This window comes from Mesoplodon densirostris, chromosome 4, assembly GCF_025265405.1.
Source record: "Mesoplodon densirostris isolate mMesDen1 chromosome 4, mMesDen1 primary haplotype, whole genome shotgun sequence".
Lineage (NCBI taxonomy): Eukaryota > Metazoa > Chordata > Mammalia > Artiodactyla > Ziphiidae > Mesoplodon > Mesoplodon densirostris.
Window position 1 is genome coordinate 163,787,004 of NC_082664.1, and position 17,526 is coordinate 163,804,529.

Genomic DNA, 17,526 nt, shown 5'->3' on the forward strand with positions numbered 1-17,526 from the left:
AAAACAGAAAGGAAATCATTTTAAAGGGTAAATTTTTAAAAATAGATGTATTTAGTTACAAATATTTCTTCTTGGATTATATTGTGTTCAAATTAATGATGTTCTCAGTAAACAAGGAACAAAATGTATTCCTTATAAAAACAGTTGTGAAACATTATCTATTTTTTAGAGTTTGGACATGCATTTCAATTTTTTAAACTTAAGTTGAAATGTTATATTTTATTCAGAATTATGAAAATTAATGTTGCAAGCTCAATAAATTGCCTCCTGGAACATAGATTTTCTATTGACAATATTTTCAGAGTCTGGCTGGACCCAAAACATATCTGTAGGATAATAATGTTTTTAAAGTCATCCATTGTGAGTAAAGTGGATTTTATGATTATGTTCTCTTACTTCCAAAGGGATCTGAACTGCTCATTCCATTGGGTATGCCAGTAATTGCTTTTAGGATGAGCTCATAGAAGGTAATGGGTGAAGCTTTATATCTGAAACTGGCCCACTGTTACCAGCACACCTAGATTCTGCATTCATGGGAAATTTTTATTCCAAAACAAAGGTCACAAAGCAATTTTTTGTGGCTTGGGAAAAAAGGAATGTCCTGTGTTCCCCTGATGCCTGTCAGAAGCACGCTGAAATAAAGAAATATCTTGGAAACCTACACGTTAAATTTTTGACTAAATTATAATCATTTACCTGTGATCTATTCACTTAATTCCTGGGTGATCATATTGGGTCCAAGAACAAGGGAACTCCCTTCCCTCTTGTGCTTTTAACCCATTACCAGCTTTCAGAATTCCAAGACCCCCCATTCATCTGACACACAGCTATCTTTTCCTTTAGCCTGATGGGGAAGTAGGAGATGGCCGAAGTTGGCAAATTTGTCTACATCTATTTCCATAACAGTAACAAGATATGTACTCTGTATCCTGCCATCAGCCTCTATGTGGGATGATTCCCTTCCAGGGTGACCTAAACAAATGTCAAAGTGAATTTTAATTCTAAGCCCAGACTTGTAGAAAAGGAATAGCAAAAGAGTCAAACTGGGAAAATGGCTTCTTTCAATAGAGTTGCAGTTGCACCCCAGGAGTCCCTTCACACAGGAGACTCAGGAATACATAGCTGTGTTCAGCAGACCACAGGCTGAGATCTGTAACCTTGACGTATCAATAGTCCTTTATTTGTGAAAATGAAACCTCACAGTTTTTCTTTTTCAGAATATGAGTGTGTACAGTTGCAAAATATCCCTTTGGGGCTGAAAAACAAAGGCATTTGATTAATATTCATATCTAGAACTTTAGAGCCAAGTGCAGATTGTGCTGGGACACCCAGGAAGTCATTCGAAGAGTGAATCAATACTAATTATTGCAATCAGGGCGGTTAATTAGGTGAAAATGTGGCTGATGGAAAGTTCACTGCTCGCAGCCCTGGAAACACCTAGGTTGATGAAAAGAAGGTAATATACAAAAGCAAGAGTGTTAGGTGGGAATGATGGTTCTGTATTTAAGGGGTCAAAATCTGTCGATGAAAAACATAGCTTGATTTGGTATAATCGTGGCAGTGAGGAAACTAGAAATATCCAACTTAGTTTCTGGTGTAGAGATTTCAGTAAAAATCATTAGCAGAATGCAGTTTGTTAAGAAGCATCTCCTGTGGCTCCACAGCATTTATCTGCCCTTCCTCCAGCGGTAACAAGTATATTTCACCCAGTTGCAATAACGCCTTAGATCATCTTGATTAGCCTTCCTTGAATTTCTTTCTACATTTGGTAATTCCTGGGGAATTTGTTGGCGGTGGGGGTGGGGTTGGGGGGGCAGGTTCTCCTTTCATCAAACTACTATTGCTTCTCTCTTGGTTATTACCGGCTTTGGGAATTTTTCTGAACTCGCAGTGACTTTCATTCTGTAGGAAAGAAGAGGCAGTGGTTTTTGGAGAAGATTAAGATCCGTGGCATTTCACTTAACTGACATGGGGAAGAGGGTGTCAGAGGAAGGAAAGCTTATGTGAGGTTTCAGTGTTGTAGCCCATTAAGAATTGAAATGGAGTGTCCTAGAGCTGAAGCACCTTTCTGATCCCATGGTACCCATCTCCAGAGGTCAGACTGAGATGGAAGCTAGATGTACATGTAAGAGAGAGAGAGAGAGAGAACTTCTGCTCAACTCAGAAATGTGCTGGTTAACCCTGATTTGGGATGAGATACCCTTTGTTCCCAGACGCAGCCTTCTGCTTCATGCGATATCGTTAGGGGTTGTTCCATGCAGGTATGTTTATCTGATCCATAGCTTTCTTCCGACTGTGACAGATCCCAGCACATTTTCTTTTATGTCAAGACCGTCACAGTTAACGGGGAATGGCATCTGTGGGGGGAGGGTGACATGTGTTCCCAGGGCAGCTCAGCTGTTCCCTCACCTCTTTCCACGTTGACCCGCCTGTGATTGGCTGCCTAGGGTTGTGATGAATCACTGCAGTTCAGGAAGCAGGACGTTCCAGCGTGCCCTAGGAGAAAAACAAAAACCAGAATTTTCCTGCATAATCATTCAGTTCAACAAACTTTGTTTTCATGGACAAGAAGAGCGTGAGGTTTGGAGTTATCAGGTTGATACACCTTCAGTATCCATGGCTTTTTGAATCCCTGGGTTGAGAAAGGTTGCAGCTGCAATCGGTAAAAATTCTGTGTTGAAACTTAAGGATGGCATTGCTGGCTTCCAGCTGGTGTGTGAACTGGTGCGAAGGGGCACTGTGGTACCTGGTGCAGGAATGAACCAGACTCTTGTCATGGCTCCTGTAAAGCTGCCCATCTCAGTGATTCAGGGGCCGCAGGTCCTCCTGTGGTGGTGTCGTCTTTGTCATGCCTTGCTTTTTGAATAGCTTGGTTTGGGACCCCAGCTCTCTTTTGGGTTCTGTGAGATGGCTTCCCCGTTCATTCAGAAATGATTTAGGAAGCGTCTCTGTGAATGAAAACGCACTGAGTTAGTGATGGGTGGCATGAGTTCCTGGTGGTGGCAGTTAGGGTTCATTTTAACTTTCGCTTTGGAAACTGACTTGATCAAAAGGGATGGAGCCCTCACCCGCAGCCCCAGGATGCTCAGTGCCTGCCTTGCATAAACTGTACCCTTCCTCTCCCCTGTGGGTTAGGCTGCTGGCCTTAGAATCAGTGAAAACTTTAATGCTACAAGAACAATAGGATTAGGACTGGCTTCCTCTTTTCCTTCCCATCTGCCAGTTCCAGATTTAAACAAAGATCAGGGAGTGGGAGTGTTATGATTAAAGTAAGGAATAAATCCAAAATTTATTGACAGTCTACTCTCTGCCGGGCACTAGGTGATCTCTTTTCATCTTGTATAATTTAATCCTCACAGATACCCGAGAGTTAGTAGTAGTTATGTTATTCCCATTTCAAAGATGAAAAAAACAGACCAAAAGAGGGAAACTGGCCACACAGCTCATGGTGGAAGGGATTCTAAGTCACGACTCAGGCCAACTCCTTCCCTGGCCAACTTAAGAGTACAAATATTGTATATTTGACATTTGAAAGTTGTAGTTTCCTCCAGTGCCACATTTCCGCGGTGCACTGATTTGTGCATGCCTTCTAGTTTTGTACGGAGTAAGCTGTACAGTAAGAAAGGGAAAATCACAGTCGTTTTTGCTTCTGAGTTTGTACAGATCCCCTGCGTATGCTCACTGGCTCCCCTTATAGCTCACGAGGTCTTTGAATTAAAGCACCCATGGCTCACTTTTCTCAGGCTTTAATCTGTATAATGGGAACACATGTTGGAGGGAATAAGAGAGAAATCTGATGCATGATGAAATTGAAATGTGACTTCTAATCTGCATAAGGGGCCAAAATGTATCATATTGTAATCAGAACCAACCAAGCAACAAATACACTATGTGACATGATCTTTTCTCGTTAAGAAGCTCAAGACAGTCGTGAAACAGAGAGGGAACAGTGGGTAAGAAAGTATCAAGTGGTGTATAATGAGGGGAGGGGGCCTTGAAGGATGGAAGAGGGAGCAGGAAAGGGAAGTTGTCCTTAGAACACCCCGGATTCGTCTTTGTTATTAAAACGAAATCCTTAATTTCATCACCTTTCTTCCTCAGACCTCAAAGTCATTCACATCTCTCCTCCTCTCTCACTTTGCCATATTCCTATGAAATAGTGCAAATGTAGCTGTTAGCCGCCACCAGAGAGTATGAGAGACTAAGAGACTGGGCAACATAAAGGTTTACACTCAGCCATAGTGATAAGATAAGATAACACATTTCCACTCAGGTTGGGTAGATTGCCACACCACTTTTCCATGAAGATTTTGGGTAGTTCTTTTAAGAGAAAGAAAAAAAGAATTTTTTTCCCCTAACGGACTTTATGGGAATGAGCATCAAAAGCAAATTTAAAGAAAAAGTCATTTGGGATTTTCAAAAACCTCTGTCGTAAGCTAAAAATAGTTAGAGATTTGAACCATATTATAGGGAAAAAAATAAATTTCCTGTGCTCAAAACCTTAATGTATTTTCAACCTACATGTCACTTTAATAGCTTGGTTATGTAATTGCTGTAGTAATAATTAGGTTAACACCTCGTACCTCTCATCAGAGGATCGTGGTAGATTTTGATTTTTCAGCCATCCATCCCTACAAGGAAATGATGGCCACGCACATGCAAAGGTCTAGATGATGAATCAGAAAATTAAATGACGTGTTCCCAGTGTCAGTCCACTCTTTGACAGAATCAGGTGCAGAATCCAACAGGTTTGATTCTTAAATCTTATCATCTTTGTCACTCCGCTTGCAAGTAGCATTTGCCTTACGGAGTCTGATCTGCATCCACTTTGTCAGATGACTTCTGATCCTTGGAAGGAAAAGCTCTTTGACGGGGATCCATCATCATTGTGGGTAAAGCAGATTCATGTGTTCTCTTTTACACGCAATCCAAGCATTTGGTCTCTTTAATCCTTCCTCTTCTTCAAGATGTATTTGTTTAGAAGAAGGAGGGACATTGAGGCCAGTGGGGCTTTCATGCCTCCGGAGAGTCCCTCTCAAGTCCTGATTTTGCTTCTCGCCAAGATCAGTCTCAGACAACACCCTCCCCCCGCCCCCCTCCCCCACCCACTAAGTCTTAAAACTTCCTTTCTGCCCCCACCTGTTGCTGCTTTCTCTCTAGACCTAATGTTACGCCTACTGCTATATCCACCCAGCTGTCGCTGCTCAGCTGCTGTGTTTCATCAAACAGTAGTTTCTCTTTTTGAAATTTACAGCATGTGACAGTAAGATGAGAACTTCTGGCCATTTGGGGAAAACAGTTCTTGGGGGTGGTGGGTGTTCAAGGGCAGATTGCCAGAGAACTCAAAACCCCACTCTGATAGGTATAAATTTTGTTCCCACCGCCGGGCTGGCACCAGATAAAGCTACCTGATACAGTTTGAAAAATCTCAGTATCTTCAAGAGGCTGCTGGGACATTCCTTCAGAGGTTGTTTTTTCTGAGTGCCTTTGTGTACATATCACCAGGCCAACCTTTTTCTCCTCCCCACCCTTTCTCCAATCTTCTCTTTCCCAATTTTCATATATTTACTCACTTCATGGGACGTGATCTTCCATCCTCCCCCTCCACCCTGTAATGATGTCTGGAAAGGAAGCACCCCAGAGACAGCTGTTCCTAGTTGAGAACTCAGCCTTGGTCGAGGCAAACTTGATTTCCCTGACAGATGAGCCACCAAGACTTTTCACTTTTGTGGTCACCTGCCTCCTCAGACCCACAGCTGTGGAGGAGACTGGCTGGCATTGTCTGGCTTTCGTTTGAGAGAGAAAGAGGGAGAAAGAAAGAGAAAGCTGAAGGGGGAGGGAAATAAGGCAGCAGGGGGAATAATGGAGAAAGGAGGAAAAGGGAAAGGCAAGTCCGAGAGGGAAGTGATAGGCTGGTTGGGCTCAGGGTCTGACAGGTCCACAGTATTAGCATTTCATCCCCTTGGAATGGAAACTTCTGGAAACCCTAAAGGGGCATCTCATTTCCGAGCACGAAGGTATGTATACAAAGAACCCATCTTCCGTTGGAGGGTCTCTTCAGAAGGGAGAGAGATTCACCATTATGTCTTTTGGCTCTATTGAAAACAGATTCAGAAAAACACAAGATTGCAAAAAGCCAGTAGCAGCTGTTCTCAAGGGAGAGCGACGGCTTAAAATTCCCGTACAAATGTAAAATCAGAGTTTAATAACGATGTCATCTTTATTGGCGTGTGACTTTACTGAAGTCGTTTTAGGAGTGTGATAAAGTCACCATTCCAGAAGCTTTCAAAGTGGTGGGGGGGTTAAATAAGATCATTTTAAACTTGATTGGTGATATAAGTATTTTTTAAGGGATACCTCTATGGAGCTAAGAAAATATAGATGTATAATGTATCACTTAAGGATCTATTTGGGGATTTTTTAAGCGCATAAAGACACTTGTTTATTTTTACAAGTTGCTGATGAAACTGGGGTAAGCCAAGAACAAACACATGACCGCAAAGTCAGATACTTTCCCAGGTACTTCAAATTCATGTGGATTTCAAACTTATTGGCTGGAAAATGCCCAGTGCTGGGAACCCCCCCTTCTAGGGCCTGCCTTTCTTGCTCCAAACAGCTCTCAGTACACTGGGTTAAAAAAAAAAAAAAAATGGAACAGCTATTTAATAAAATTTGAATTTGAAAATGTGATGGGGAAAGATGTTTTGGATTCTAGTTTTTAATAAAGAGCCAGGAGTGAGGGGAGAAAAACCCTTTTGTGAAGGTGGCTGTTTGAGGAGATGGAACAGTATTGGTACATCTGTAGTTGCATGGCCGACTGTCTACTGCTTTTAAAGAGATTGCAACCCGTGACATTATGCATAGGAATAATTAAAAAATGGAAATTTGTCACAAAATATACAGGGCTGTCTGCAGGAGAAGAAAATTAACTGTTGGGTTATAAACGTGCATCACTATCTATCAGACTCCAGTCTCTAAGTTATGGTATAAACTTTGTGCAAAAATGTTGAAAGATCTATAGTCAGGGGGCTCTATCCTGGTTCACTGATGAAGGTGGGTGATAGGAGTAGGATACCTTCCATTCGAGCAGTGTGACTCCATTTACAAACACATTTATTAGCATTCTGTTTCTATGGAGAGGTTTTTTTTTTTTTTTTTAAATGCCAGTGATAATTCAGTGCTCAAACAATGACCACTGGAGAAAACTCAGTTTGAGATGAGGCATGGGTGTGTGTGTGTGTGTGTGCTGAAACAGCACAGTGCACCCAGTTGCCTTGGAAGGCCTCATATAAAATGAGGTCATTCAGAAACTTTCCCTTGAAGTGCTTCCAATTCTTGAATTGCCTTTTGTTTGGGAAATGAATAGCAAGTTGATTAAAAAGAAAAAAAAATAGACAATTAGGGATGGTAGGGGGATGGGCTTCGGGAATAGCTTAAGGTTTTTCTACAGTGAAGCTAAAATGGTGAGGAAACTGCATTGTTCCCAGCAGCCCCGTCCCTAGGGATGTCAGCACACAGAGGTGTCACCTACCAGGTCAGGTCTAGGAGGGGGGCTCGCTTGTGGCCTCACCCCCTTTCACTGCTGTTGATAAGATCCTTGGCTATAAAATAGCTTCACTGAACCCCACGTGTTTAGCAGCGGCCCAGACGAGCTGTCTGCAAAATAATTCCAACTGCCAAAACAGGATACCTGATGGCTCGTTACGGCGTGAAAATTAAAAAAGGGGGCCCCATCGAGTTTAGATTTTTCTTTTCCTTCTGGCAAAGCAGTCAGATGAGAAATTGAAGCTTTTCATCAGGTGGTATTTAGTTGGGTGTTTTTGTTTTTAAGCTCAAGAGGTTTTAAAATTTGTATTTTTATTTATTTATTTATTTTTTTTTTGCGGTATGCGGGCCTCTCACTGTTGTGGCCACCCCCGCTGCAGAGCACAGGCTCCGGACGCGCAGGCTCAGCGGCCATGGCTCACGGGCCCAGCCGCTCCACGGCATATGGGATCCTCCCAGACCGGGGCACGAACCCGTATCCCCTGCATCGGCAGGCGGACTCTCAACCACTTGCGCCACCAGGGAGGCCCTAAAATTTGTATTTTTAAAACAGCTCTTGTGTAGGTGCTGTGATCATAGAAACAAAACCCTATAGGGTATGTGTGTGTGTATGTATATTTTGTTTCTCTCTGGCACCTAAATTAAGTGCCTATGCAATCACTCTATTATTTATGTATTTGGCAGCCAAACTGTTTCAGCTCAGCTACATCCAGAAGCTTTCCTTGGTTCCCCTCGTCACTGTATTTCATGTTAGAGTTTTCTTTTATATCTGACCCTGGTTTTGCTTCTAACTTTAAATGGCAAAAGCAAATGTGCTTTGAAAACTCTGGGACTCACTGTAGTTGTTAAATAAGGCAGTAACCTATGCACTAGTAATTCTTTCTCTATGACCTACTTACATACTTCTTCACCCTCCTTATAGTATGATTAAAAGCTGCTTTGAATCCACTATTGCCTCAAGGGATTTGAGCCTAGAATTTAACAAACTGCTGAGAAGGCTTAAGTCAGTAAGAGGCCTTCCCTACAGTGTCTCCCAAATAATTCACATGCAATTAAGGAGAGAATAAATATTTCAGAAGTCTATGTGTTAATGATGCTTTTTCTACCTTATAGAATGTAGATGTACATGGAGCTTCATTCCATGGCGGATTTGAAAATATTTTCCTTTTTGATTAATGCAGTTGTGTTTTGCTTCTGTTCTGGAGGCCAGTTCTGTTAGTTCGTTCTTCAGATAGTTTTATTATAGAGTCAGCTGCTTATATACATTTGGGAGTTATGTAAATAATGTCTGGAAAATCATGAACTGTCAAGGTTTGTCTCGTTTATCTGGCTAATTACTTTATTAAGGTTATTGAAAGACCAACAAAATTCTTATAATTTCAAAGGCAGCCTGCAGTAGCTAGGGTCGGGAAAAAATGTAGCTTAGTATTATTAGGAAAAGTTGGGGCATTTGGGGTATAAGAATTGATTTTACCACACCTCTTTTTCAGTTCTTTATGAACCTAGCCCTGATTCCTCAGAAAGGCAATATTTTCAACTGAAGGTTAGTCCTAGCCCTATATCTGTCTTGGAATTAGAACCATCTTGGTCAAAAGCCAGATATGTTGTTCAGCTGAAGAAGGAAATCAAGTCAATTAAGTATGGACTTAATTGAATACACCAGGCCTGTTATTCCAAATTGCTCAATGCAGCAAGCCTGGATTTACAGTTGATATGTGGATTTAATATTGGTATATAAATATCCATTTGTCTTCACAATCTCTAAAGATGATCAATTCTCATTATAACACAAGAAACTGGTGAGAAAAGATGAAAACAATTTTTTCTCCATGTTGTCTGATACATTTAACACCACGTGATACAATTAACTCCACGTGACTTAGTTTAACCCTCTTACTACTGTGAATACACCCCCAAGTGTGATGTCATTTCAAAATAAAATTTAAAGTGATGATTAATAAAAGAGGCAAACTATAAGACTTCTGGTTTGCAATTTATGAGGTTGCTTTAGAATGTGAAATAGGCCACAAAGAAGTTTTACAGACTGGTGACTTTGTGAAAATTTCAGTTTCATCTAAATAACGAAGCAACAAAACAATGATGAGAGTGCCAAATTAGAACATCACCATATAAAAATACTTTTAAGAATTTTCACAAGTCACTTGGGAAAATTAAACTCCCTTCTTTGTGAGAATTCTGCCCTATTTCTCAAGTCCTATTAGTAAATCGGTCACAAATCTTAAATGAGTATTTAAGCTTCATGGCCATTACAGACCTAACACTCTTTTCATGAAGCCACACTGTTGGTTTTTAAATCATTGTATTTAAGTACTTCGAAATGACCAACTTGTGATGTATCGTTTTAAAAGAAAACGTGCTTTATCACTATTTTAGTCCCGTGTACTTCTTAATGTTTTCAAGATGATACAAAAGAAAATATAATCGTGCAGAGACTGATGAATCTTTCTCCTTGTATAGCACGGAAAAGTCCGCAAATGTCACTTGGGCCGTTTATCTGATATTTACTTTGGCTCAACCACGAATGCTATTTCAGTTGAGTTCATACACTGGCGAGCACAGCCCACCGAGGAGCATTTAAACAACCCCCGTGATGATTCGTCTCTCGTGGCTTCAGCTGGGGAGTTTGGGTGCGCTCGTGGAGTGCACCGGCCTTGGGCAATACGGTGGTACTAAAGCCACGACAAGCGGTGGCTGAGTCGGGCCTCGTGCCAGGCTCCTGGAAATAGGGGACCGGACAGAGTCAGCGCTGGGGACAAGTGTGCGTGTCTGGATGCCGGGGACCCTAGGCCGGGGGGGCGATTTGTCCAGGGGGCGGTCCCTCCGCCGCCTCCTCCCCCCGGGGGCCGGGCGTGCGGGCCCGCAGGGGTTAAGCGGCGGCGCGGCGGGCACGGAGCTCCGCCCCCGGTCGCCGCACCTGGCGCTGGGCAGCCCGCGGCCCGGGCGCTGGCTGTCGGCGGGGATTGGCGGAGAGCCGCGGAGAGAGAATGTGACAAGTGCCGGCTCGGGCGGCCGCCGCGGGGAGGCCGCGCGCACCTGTCCCTGCCCGTCTGCGCCGCCCGCCGCCCGCCGCCGCTCGGCCGCGCGCACCGCCGCCCCCCGCGCCCGAGCGCAGAGCGCGCGCCGCGAACATGACTTCTGCCTTCAAGCTGGATTTCCTCCCGGACATGATGGTTGAGGGCCGCCTGCTAGTTCCCGACCGAATGTGAGTTTGGCCGCCCGGCCGCCTCCAGGTCACCGGCCCGGAGCCCCGCGGAGGGAGAGGGCGGGCTGTGGCGCTTCTGCGCCCCGGGGGCGCGGGGTTGGCCCCGGTTCGGCCGCGCCCTGTGGTTCGGAGCCGGCGCTGGACGCGGGGTGGTGGGAGCGTGTCTGGAGGAGCGGCGGGGACCAGCGAGCGGGGCGCGGTGGCCGGGGTGGGGCGGAGAGCGTGGACCGGCGAGCCGGACGCGGGTTCCCGGGGTCTGGGCTTGGGGTCTGGCCCGCGGGGACAGGCGAGCGTGGCGCGGCGTCCCAGGGTGGGGTGCGCGCGTGCACGCTGGTGTCATTTGAAATTCGGGGCTGCTGGAGCTCTCGTGGCCCATTTAAAGATCCTTTCTTACCAAATTGCTCGCTTCTCTGACTTGCTCTTTGCAAAGATTGCTTTCCTAGGATGGGAGAGTGGAAGGAGGGGAGAAGAAAAACAAAAGGGTGGGGGGGAGATAATTATAAAACATGAAAATAGCCAGGTGTACTCTGTTGAAGAAATTAGTGGTAATTTTTAGGTAATCACGGTGATTTGTCTGATATGCAGTCTATAGTTTAATAATTAATGTGATTCTGGTTGTTTTACACGTCGTCAAACTAGAGTAGAGAGTTTATTGGGAGAAGTCAAGAGCTGGGATTCCTGAGGAAGGGAAAATATGCCTAATTTTTCTTGGGCTCGTTAGTCTTGATAGGAAAGTTTCTCTTATCAGTTGGGTCACTCTGAAGGCAATGGGATCTGCTTGTATTTCAGGAGTTGTTTGAAAAGACGACCTAGAAGGTTGTTAGGAGTGGGTCTGAAAGGTCTGTGTCAATTTCAGACTTGGAATATATACAGTTGTCTCTTGTCAGGCAAGAAATGTGATAGTGAATCTAGGCTACAATTAATCGAGTGAAAAAGGGACTGCTATCCTTGGTAAGAGTACGTATAAAATGCTTCCTATTGTACGCACCCTGAGATAATATTCATATTCTTTTTGGCACTTTGCTCTATCCTGTGCAATTTTCAGGCCATTCTGAGCTTTATGATCTATTTCCCTGGCAACTAACTTTCCCCTACGGTGCTAGATTCTTTTTCTAGGATGTTAAATGTTATGAGCTGAGAGATTCTTGAGAAACTCCGCAGTGGCCAATTATTTGAGCCCCTAGGATTTGGGAGGAAAAAAAAAAAGCTGGGGAGAGGGATGAAAGTCTGTTAAATGTGAATTGTCCTTCTAGTTGGTATTAAGAATGTTAACTTGCTTTTTACACATGATCAGGTTCATTGTCCCAACTAAGATAATCAGATAATGTAAATTAAAATATTGAATTTCCCTTTGGCAGTTTTCTCTGTGAACGTAATCTTGATTAGTAGTGTTCCCATGATACTTGTTTTGAGAGATCTCTGTCCTCTCCCCCCTCTTAAAATGGCTATCTGTATAGGCGTTTATTACATGTTTGCACATTAGCTAGTTTGAAAGTTCTGTGTTTTCTCCTCTGTAAGAGAGTTGGGGCCGAACCAAAAAATTGGCTTGATCGTGGTTTTGAATGATGGTCGCCTGCTAAGAATACTCTCTGAATGTAAAGTGTTAATGGCCTCTGAAAGATGCTATCTCTTGTCAGTTAAATTATTAATTATGGAAGTTTAATTTGTCCCTTTCATTTGGTGGATGAATGTGGCTCATTCAAACTGTTTGCTCTGAATAGAGCCTTTTTGTCTTAGTGATGGAGTCTGCTAGACAAATCCTAATATAACTTCTACCCACTTCTCTTCCATGTGTTAGTTATTTTGGAATCAAACTCAAATTGTTTTCGGTGTTTCTCAACTCTTGCTTAATTGAACCTAGAAAAAAAGAAAAACAGAGGATTTGTAAATGATAACTTTATTATTTGTTTCCAAGATAATGATTTTATGTTTCCTTAGCCCTGAGAATACTGTAGCATGTTTTCCAAGAGTTTGTAATTAACTCACGTTAGAGACTGTCTTTGGGGAATACGAGTGCGTGGGAAGGAATGTGATAAGTTGAAAATGCTTCAAACCCACACGAAGTATATCTTATCACCAAGATAGCTTTGCGGGTTTATTGTTTTCTGGACCGGTGGTTGTTTATGGTATATTGCCATTCGGACTAAATTGCCGTCAGCTAGATTGTTGGCCTGTTCCTAAAAGGAACTTATATAAAGCACAGGGCTTTTCTGGTGCTGATTTTCTAAAGCAGTAGAACATATTTTCAATGACGTTTTCCCACAAGAATATATTAGATAAGTTTGCAAGATGTAATATGTTTGAGTCCTCAAGGCAGATGAACAAATAGCTTTTGAGGTAAATGATTACTCTTCATGGCCCCATGAGCCATCAAGTGTTTGAAGAGCCCATATCGTTTAAGGCTCTGTAGTGGGTATAGAATTGTTATGACATAGGCTTCAAAGTCTTGGGGTTTTAAACATTCAACATCAAAACTGTACATGGAAATGGACCTTTTAAATAATCTTAACTATCAAAGGTTTGTTGTCTTTGTGTTTAGAATGTCATTTGCAAAAAAGCGTAATGAAATAGAATGTCATTTGCAAAACATAATGAAAATAAAAACAACTGATATTTTAAAAATTCTGTTTTAAACTGGGGCACTTGGTTTTGGATTGGAGTCGGGGATGAGTGTCTTTCTTTGTTTCACCTTTTGAATGATCGTATGTATGCATTGGGCTTTTTTTTTAATGTTTTTGAATTTTTACACAAATTTTAAACAGAAAATCTAAGACATGCTATCTTGGAATTGAGAAATTACAGGTGGAAAAATCTATGAATGCACCTTTAAACATGTTAGTTCAGATTTGTGATGTTAGAATAAGGTGCTGAGGAGAAGTTACCAGTAAATTAATACGAAATCTTATTTTCTTCACATTCGGTGAGTAACCTTACTGACAAGGAAAAAAAGTTATCCAGAGTCAACTTGGTGCATTAACCTTTTTGTTGAGTCCTCCCAAGTTGAGATAACTGGAAAGATGTCTATCAGGGTCTAATTAAACTGGACAGCAGTTCTAGGGACATAATTGTTAAAGTTGAAAGAGGCTTTGGAGACCATCTCACCAGACCTCCTCGTTTTATAGATGAAGAAGCTAGTAGAGGGGCAATGGGACCAGTCCAAGAAGGCAGTGTAATTACTGTTTCCCTCTCCCCACTAAAATGAGAAGAACGTGAGTCATTCATTGAATGCCTGCTATGTGCCAGGACACTTTACGTACGCTGTCATAGTAGATATGCAAGGTGGGTATTGCACCCACTTTACAGGTGATACTTAAAGAGATTACATTCTTGCACATGCCATGTAGGCAGTAAATGGCAAAGCTGTGGTTTGCTTGTGTGTGTGTGCGCGTGTGCATGCGTGTGTTTTATAAATGCATGTTTATGTGTTGATGAGGAGAGAAGAGAGGACTGAGTTTTTGTTGGGAAACCATAATTGTCACTTGAGAATGATGGAGCATTATAGGAAATACATATCACCGATTCAGGATTGACTCTCTAATTTGATTCAATGAGTGAACTGATCACTCTCTTGTTTGATTCAAATTCACACTGTTATTCCATATGCTAATGAACTAAAGAGAATATACTTCAATTAAAAACTTTTTTTTGTTTACTGAGTACCAGCAAGATGAAGGTCAAAGACATTGAGTTCCCTTTTTTTTTTCCATATGGCATTTAAAGTATATTTAGGAAATGCCATTACCAATAATAAAATACAGCACTGAGATTCGTCACCCAATTCCTTGATAGACATGAGAGGAAATTAAAATGCAAAGACTCTAAAAGAAGAGCTGTGTATATGGTTCTTAAAGGAAATTTTTAAAGAAGCATTTTCAGGTGGGATTTCTCAGTGCCTATCTCAGTATCAGCTGCTTCCTGAAACCGGAAACTCCTCCCACGTTGGCATTTTAGAACACTAATGTTATCTTTGATCTGGGTTAGAGGTATTACTGTAATTGTTGAGTATTGCTATTTAATTGTAATTTGCTGGATTGAGATTACTCTGGCATCTTTTGATGAGATGCGGTGAGCTGGGAGGAATAAGAACCTTGCTAGACAAGATGAAAAGAAGATAATATTTTCAGGTATGAACCCAATGGTTCATGGGATCATTAAGAATGTTTTCCATCTCCGAGTGGTTATGTCCTCCCCCCACCCCTGCTCTCACCACTATAATAATAGTATATTTGGCCTCTGATAAAAGACTGCAGTTTCCTTCCTTTTTTTACATAAATCCCCAGACTTTTCATTTCTCCTTACTCTTACCTTGTGGTTTTCTTACAGGTTCAACACTCATTCCCTTCTCATGAAAAGACGGGTAATAATCTGATAAACGTGATCATGGTTGAGGCTTATATGTAGACATGGATGATGGGGGGTGGGGGGTCTGATGTCACTGGAGCAACCAACCCCACAGCTGTTTATACTACCAGTATCTCTTATTTGCATTTCGTTGGAAAACCTGGGTATTTTCAACACATTACAGGGAGCCCCATGATAAATCAGTAAGTCATTGATGTCTTTCACTTCCTGTGCTGAACCTCCCCCAAACTTAAGAAGTCTTTATTTCCAATTTAGAGTGTTAGTACTGGAGGGTTTTGTTTTTTCGGCAGAAGCTTGGATTTTTGCTTTGTGTTGGTGGATTAGGCCATCACGAAGAGTTAGCTATTTCTCAGTGTCATATGTGTTCTACAAAACTGCAGAAGGGGGCGGGGAGGCTTTGGAAAGTACGAATGATTTCCAGTTCTTTAACACCTCCCCGTTCTCGTGCCCTTGTGTGTGTTTCCACTATCAGGGAGCTGGTGGTGAATATAAGGAAGCCGGCAACGGTGCTGTGCTACTTGTGTAGCAGTGCAGAAAATGTGTTTTTATTTTTCCTTAAGAAAAAGCTCTCGCTGAACTAAAAGGGAAACGGAGCTGCACATTCCTGGAAAAACCTTGGTGGGACACAAAAACTAATTAGCGCGGTAAATGTGATGCTAGCAGGTAATTGTAAAATAATTATCCCCCTTTAGCATCATCACTGTTTAATTGTGCCATCCAATATTCTCATGCTCTGAATCTAGATGTGAAGGGATGGAACCCCCCCCCCCCAATCTCCTCCTGGGACTGTCTTTTTCATTTACTGTGTGAGCTTTAGACTCTTCCGAAAGGACTTTAAAAAGAAAGGGGGAAACATACAGGGGATTTTCAAAAGCTTCACTCTGCCCATTTGTTCTAAATCACGACAGAAAGTGATTACTCCAACTAGTTTTATAGAAATACAATTCCACTTATGTGGTTGAAATGCTTTGTGAGCATATTTGAGATTTACGCTTTCACAGTGCTACCCCCGGAGTTTTATGAACAGTCGGTTTTATGAACTGCAGATTGTATATTATGTTCAGATACTGAGAGTGATGCTTTAAAATCAGCTGATGATTTTAAATGGAATGCTAATAAATATGTAATCATATGGCTCTCAAAATGACAGATGAGTACAAATTCGGTTTTTGGTTAAATTTTAATTACTCCATTTGAATGAATGCCTCAGAGCCAACTTGCTGGCAAATTACTAGACCCATTTTTTTTCAGTTTTCCCTCCTAAATATGCATGTAAATTAAGTTTAGGCTGCATTTAGACTAAAATACCATTTTGGTTTATTATTCTCAACTTTTCTGCCGGACTTGTGTGGCCTTTTACTTAAGGTCAGATTTTAAATAAAGAAACCTGTTTGAAAGAGACCTCAGTTTAAATGATCTGTGTTCCCTTTACATCAGCAGAAGGGTAAGAGACAGATAGATACAGGATTCCTTTAATAGTGATAGTGCTTCAAAAATGGGGTACGTGAAGTGTTTGGATTTTAAGCCTTAAGAATGAAAGAAGTCAGAGGTTTGTTTTCTCGGGGAGATTATTGATGGCTCTGTCATGACCATGGAAATCAAGTTCCCCCAACCCAGCAGCTGCTTTGTCTGACATTTATAGGCTCAAACAGGACTGAAGATTTCCGGGCTTCACAGATGATGGTGCTGACTCACTCCTCAGAGAGAAGGCAATTAATTTCAGCTGATTTCTTTGACATTTGACATCATTTTTAAACAGCTTAAAAAAATTTTTTTTGGAGTGTCATGGGAGTGAATAGGTCTTCAGCTTCCATACTAGGATCGAAAATTCTGTTTTTATGCTGAAAGGCTTAATTTTCATGTCTTTTCAGAAGGGAGTTCATAGCTGGACTTGGGCTCATTAAGTTTTTTTTTAATTTAAATTTGTTTATTTATTTTTGGCTGCATTGGGTCTTCATCGCTGCATGCGGGCTTTCTCTAGTTGCTGCGAGCAGGGGCTACTCTTCATTGCGGTGCACGGGCTTCTCATTGCGGTGGCTTCTCTTGTTGCGGAGCATGGGCTCTAGGCGCGCAGGCTTCAGTAGTTGTGGCACATGGGCTCAGTAGTTGTGACACACGGGCTTAGTTGCTCTGAGGCATATGGGATCTTCCTGGACCAGGGCTCGAACCCGTGACCCCTGCATTGGCAGATGGATTCTTAACCACTGCGCCACCAGGGAAGTCCCGGGCTCGTTGAATTTTAAGGTGGTATTTTAGATCCTTTTCCTTGAATGATGTCTTCCTATCTCCTGGTCTCCCCCAGTAACAGGAAAGTTGTACCCCATTTATGTGACACGAAATCAGTTGGTCCTTTAGGCTAAAAGAGGAAAATAATTTGTTATTCACCTGGCTGTAAA

The 17,526-nt window shown here is 42.1% G+C and overlaps 1 protein-coding gene across 2 annotated transcripts in view; it reads left to right on the top strand.

Annotated features, from left to right (window-relative positions):
- The window catches only part of CELF2 (CUGBP Elav-like family member 2), a 524,675-nt gene that overhangs the window by 207,993 nt on the left and 299,156 nt on the right, over window positions 1–17,526 (top strand). The window contains exon 1 of one of the 2 annotated variants that reach the window (XM_060097600.1): window positions 10,682–10,768. The exons of the other annotated variant lie outside the window; for it this stretch is intronic. Coding sequence (XP_059953583.1) covers window positions 10,695–10,768 — 74 coding nt within the window. The 5' untranslated portion in view covers window positions 10,682–10,694. Of the gene's footprint in view, window positions 1–10,681; window positions 10,769–17,526 lie in introns of those variants that run through there. 2 annotated transcript variants of the gene reach the window in all.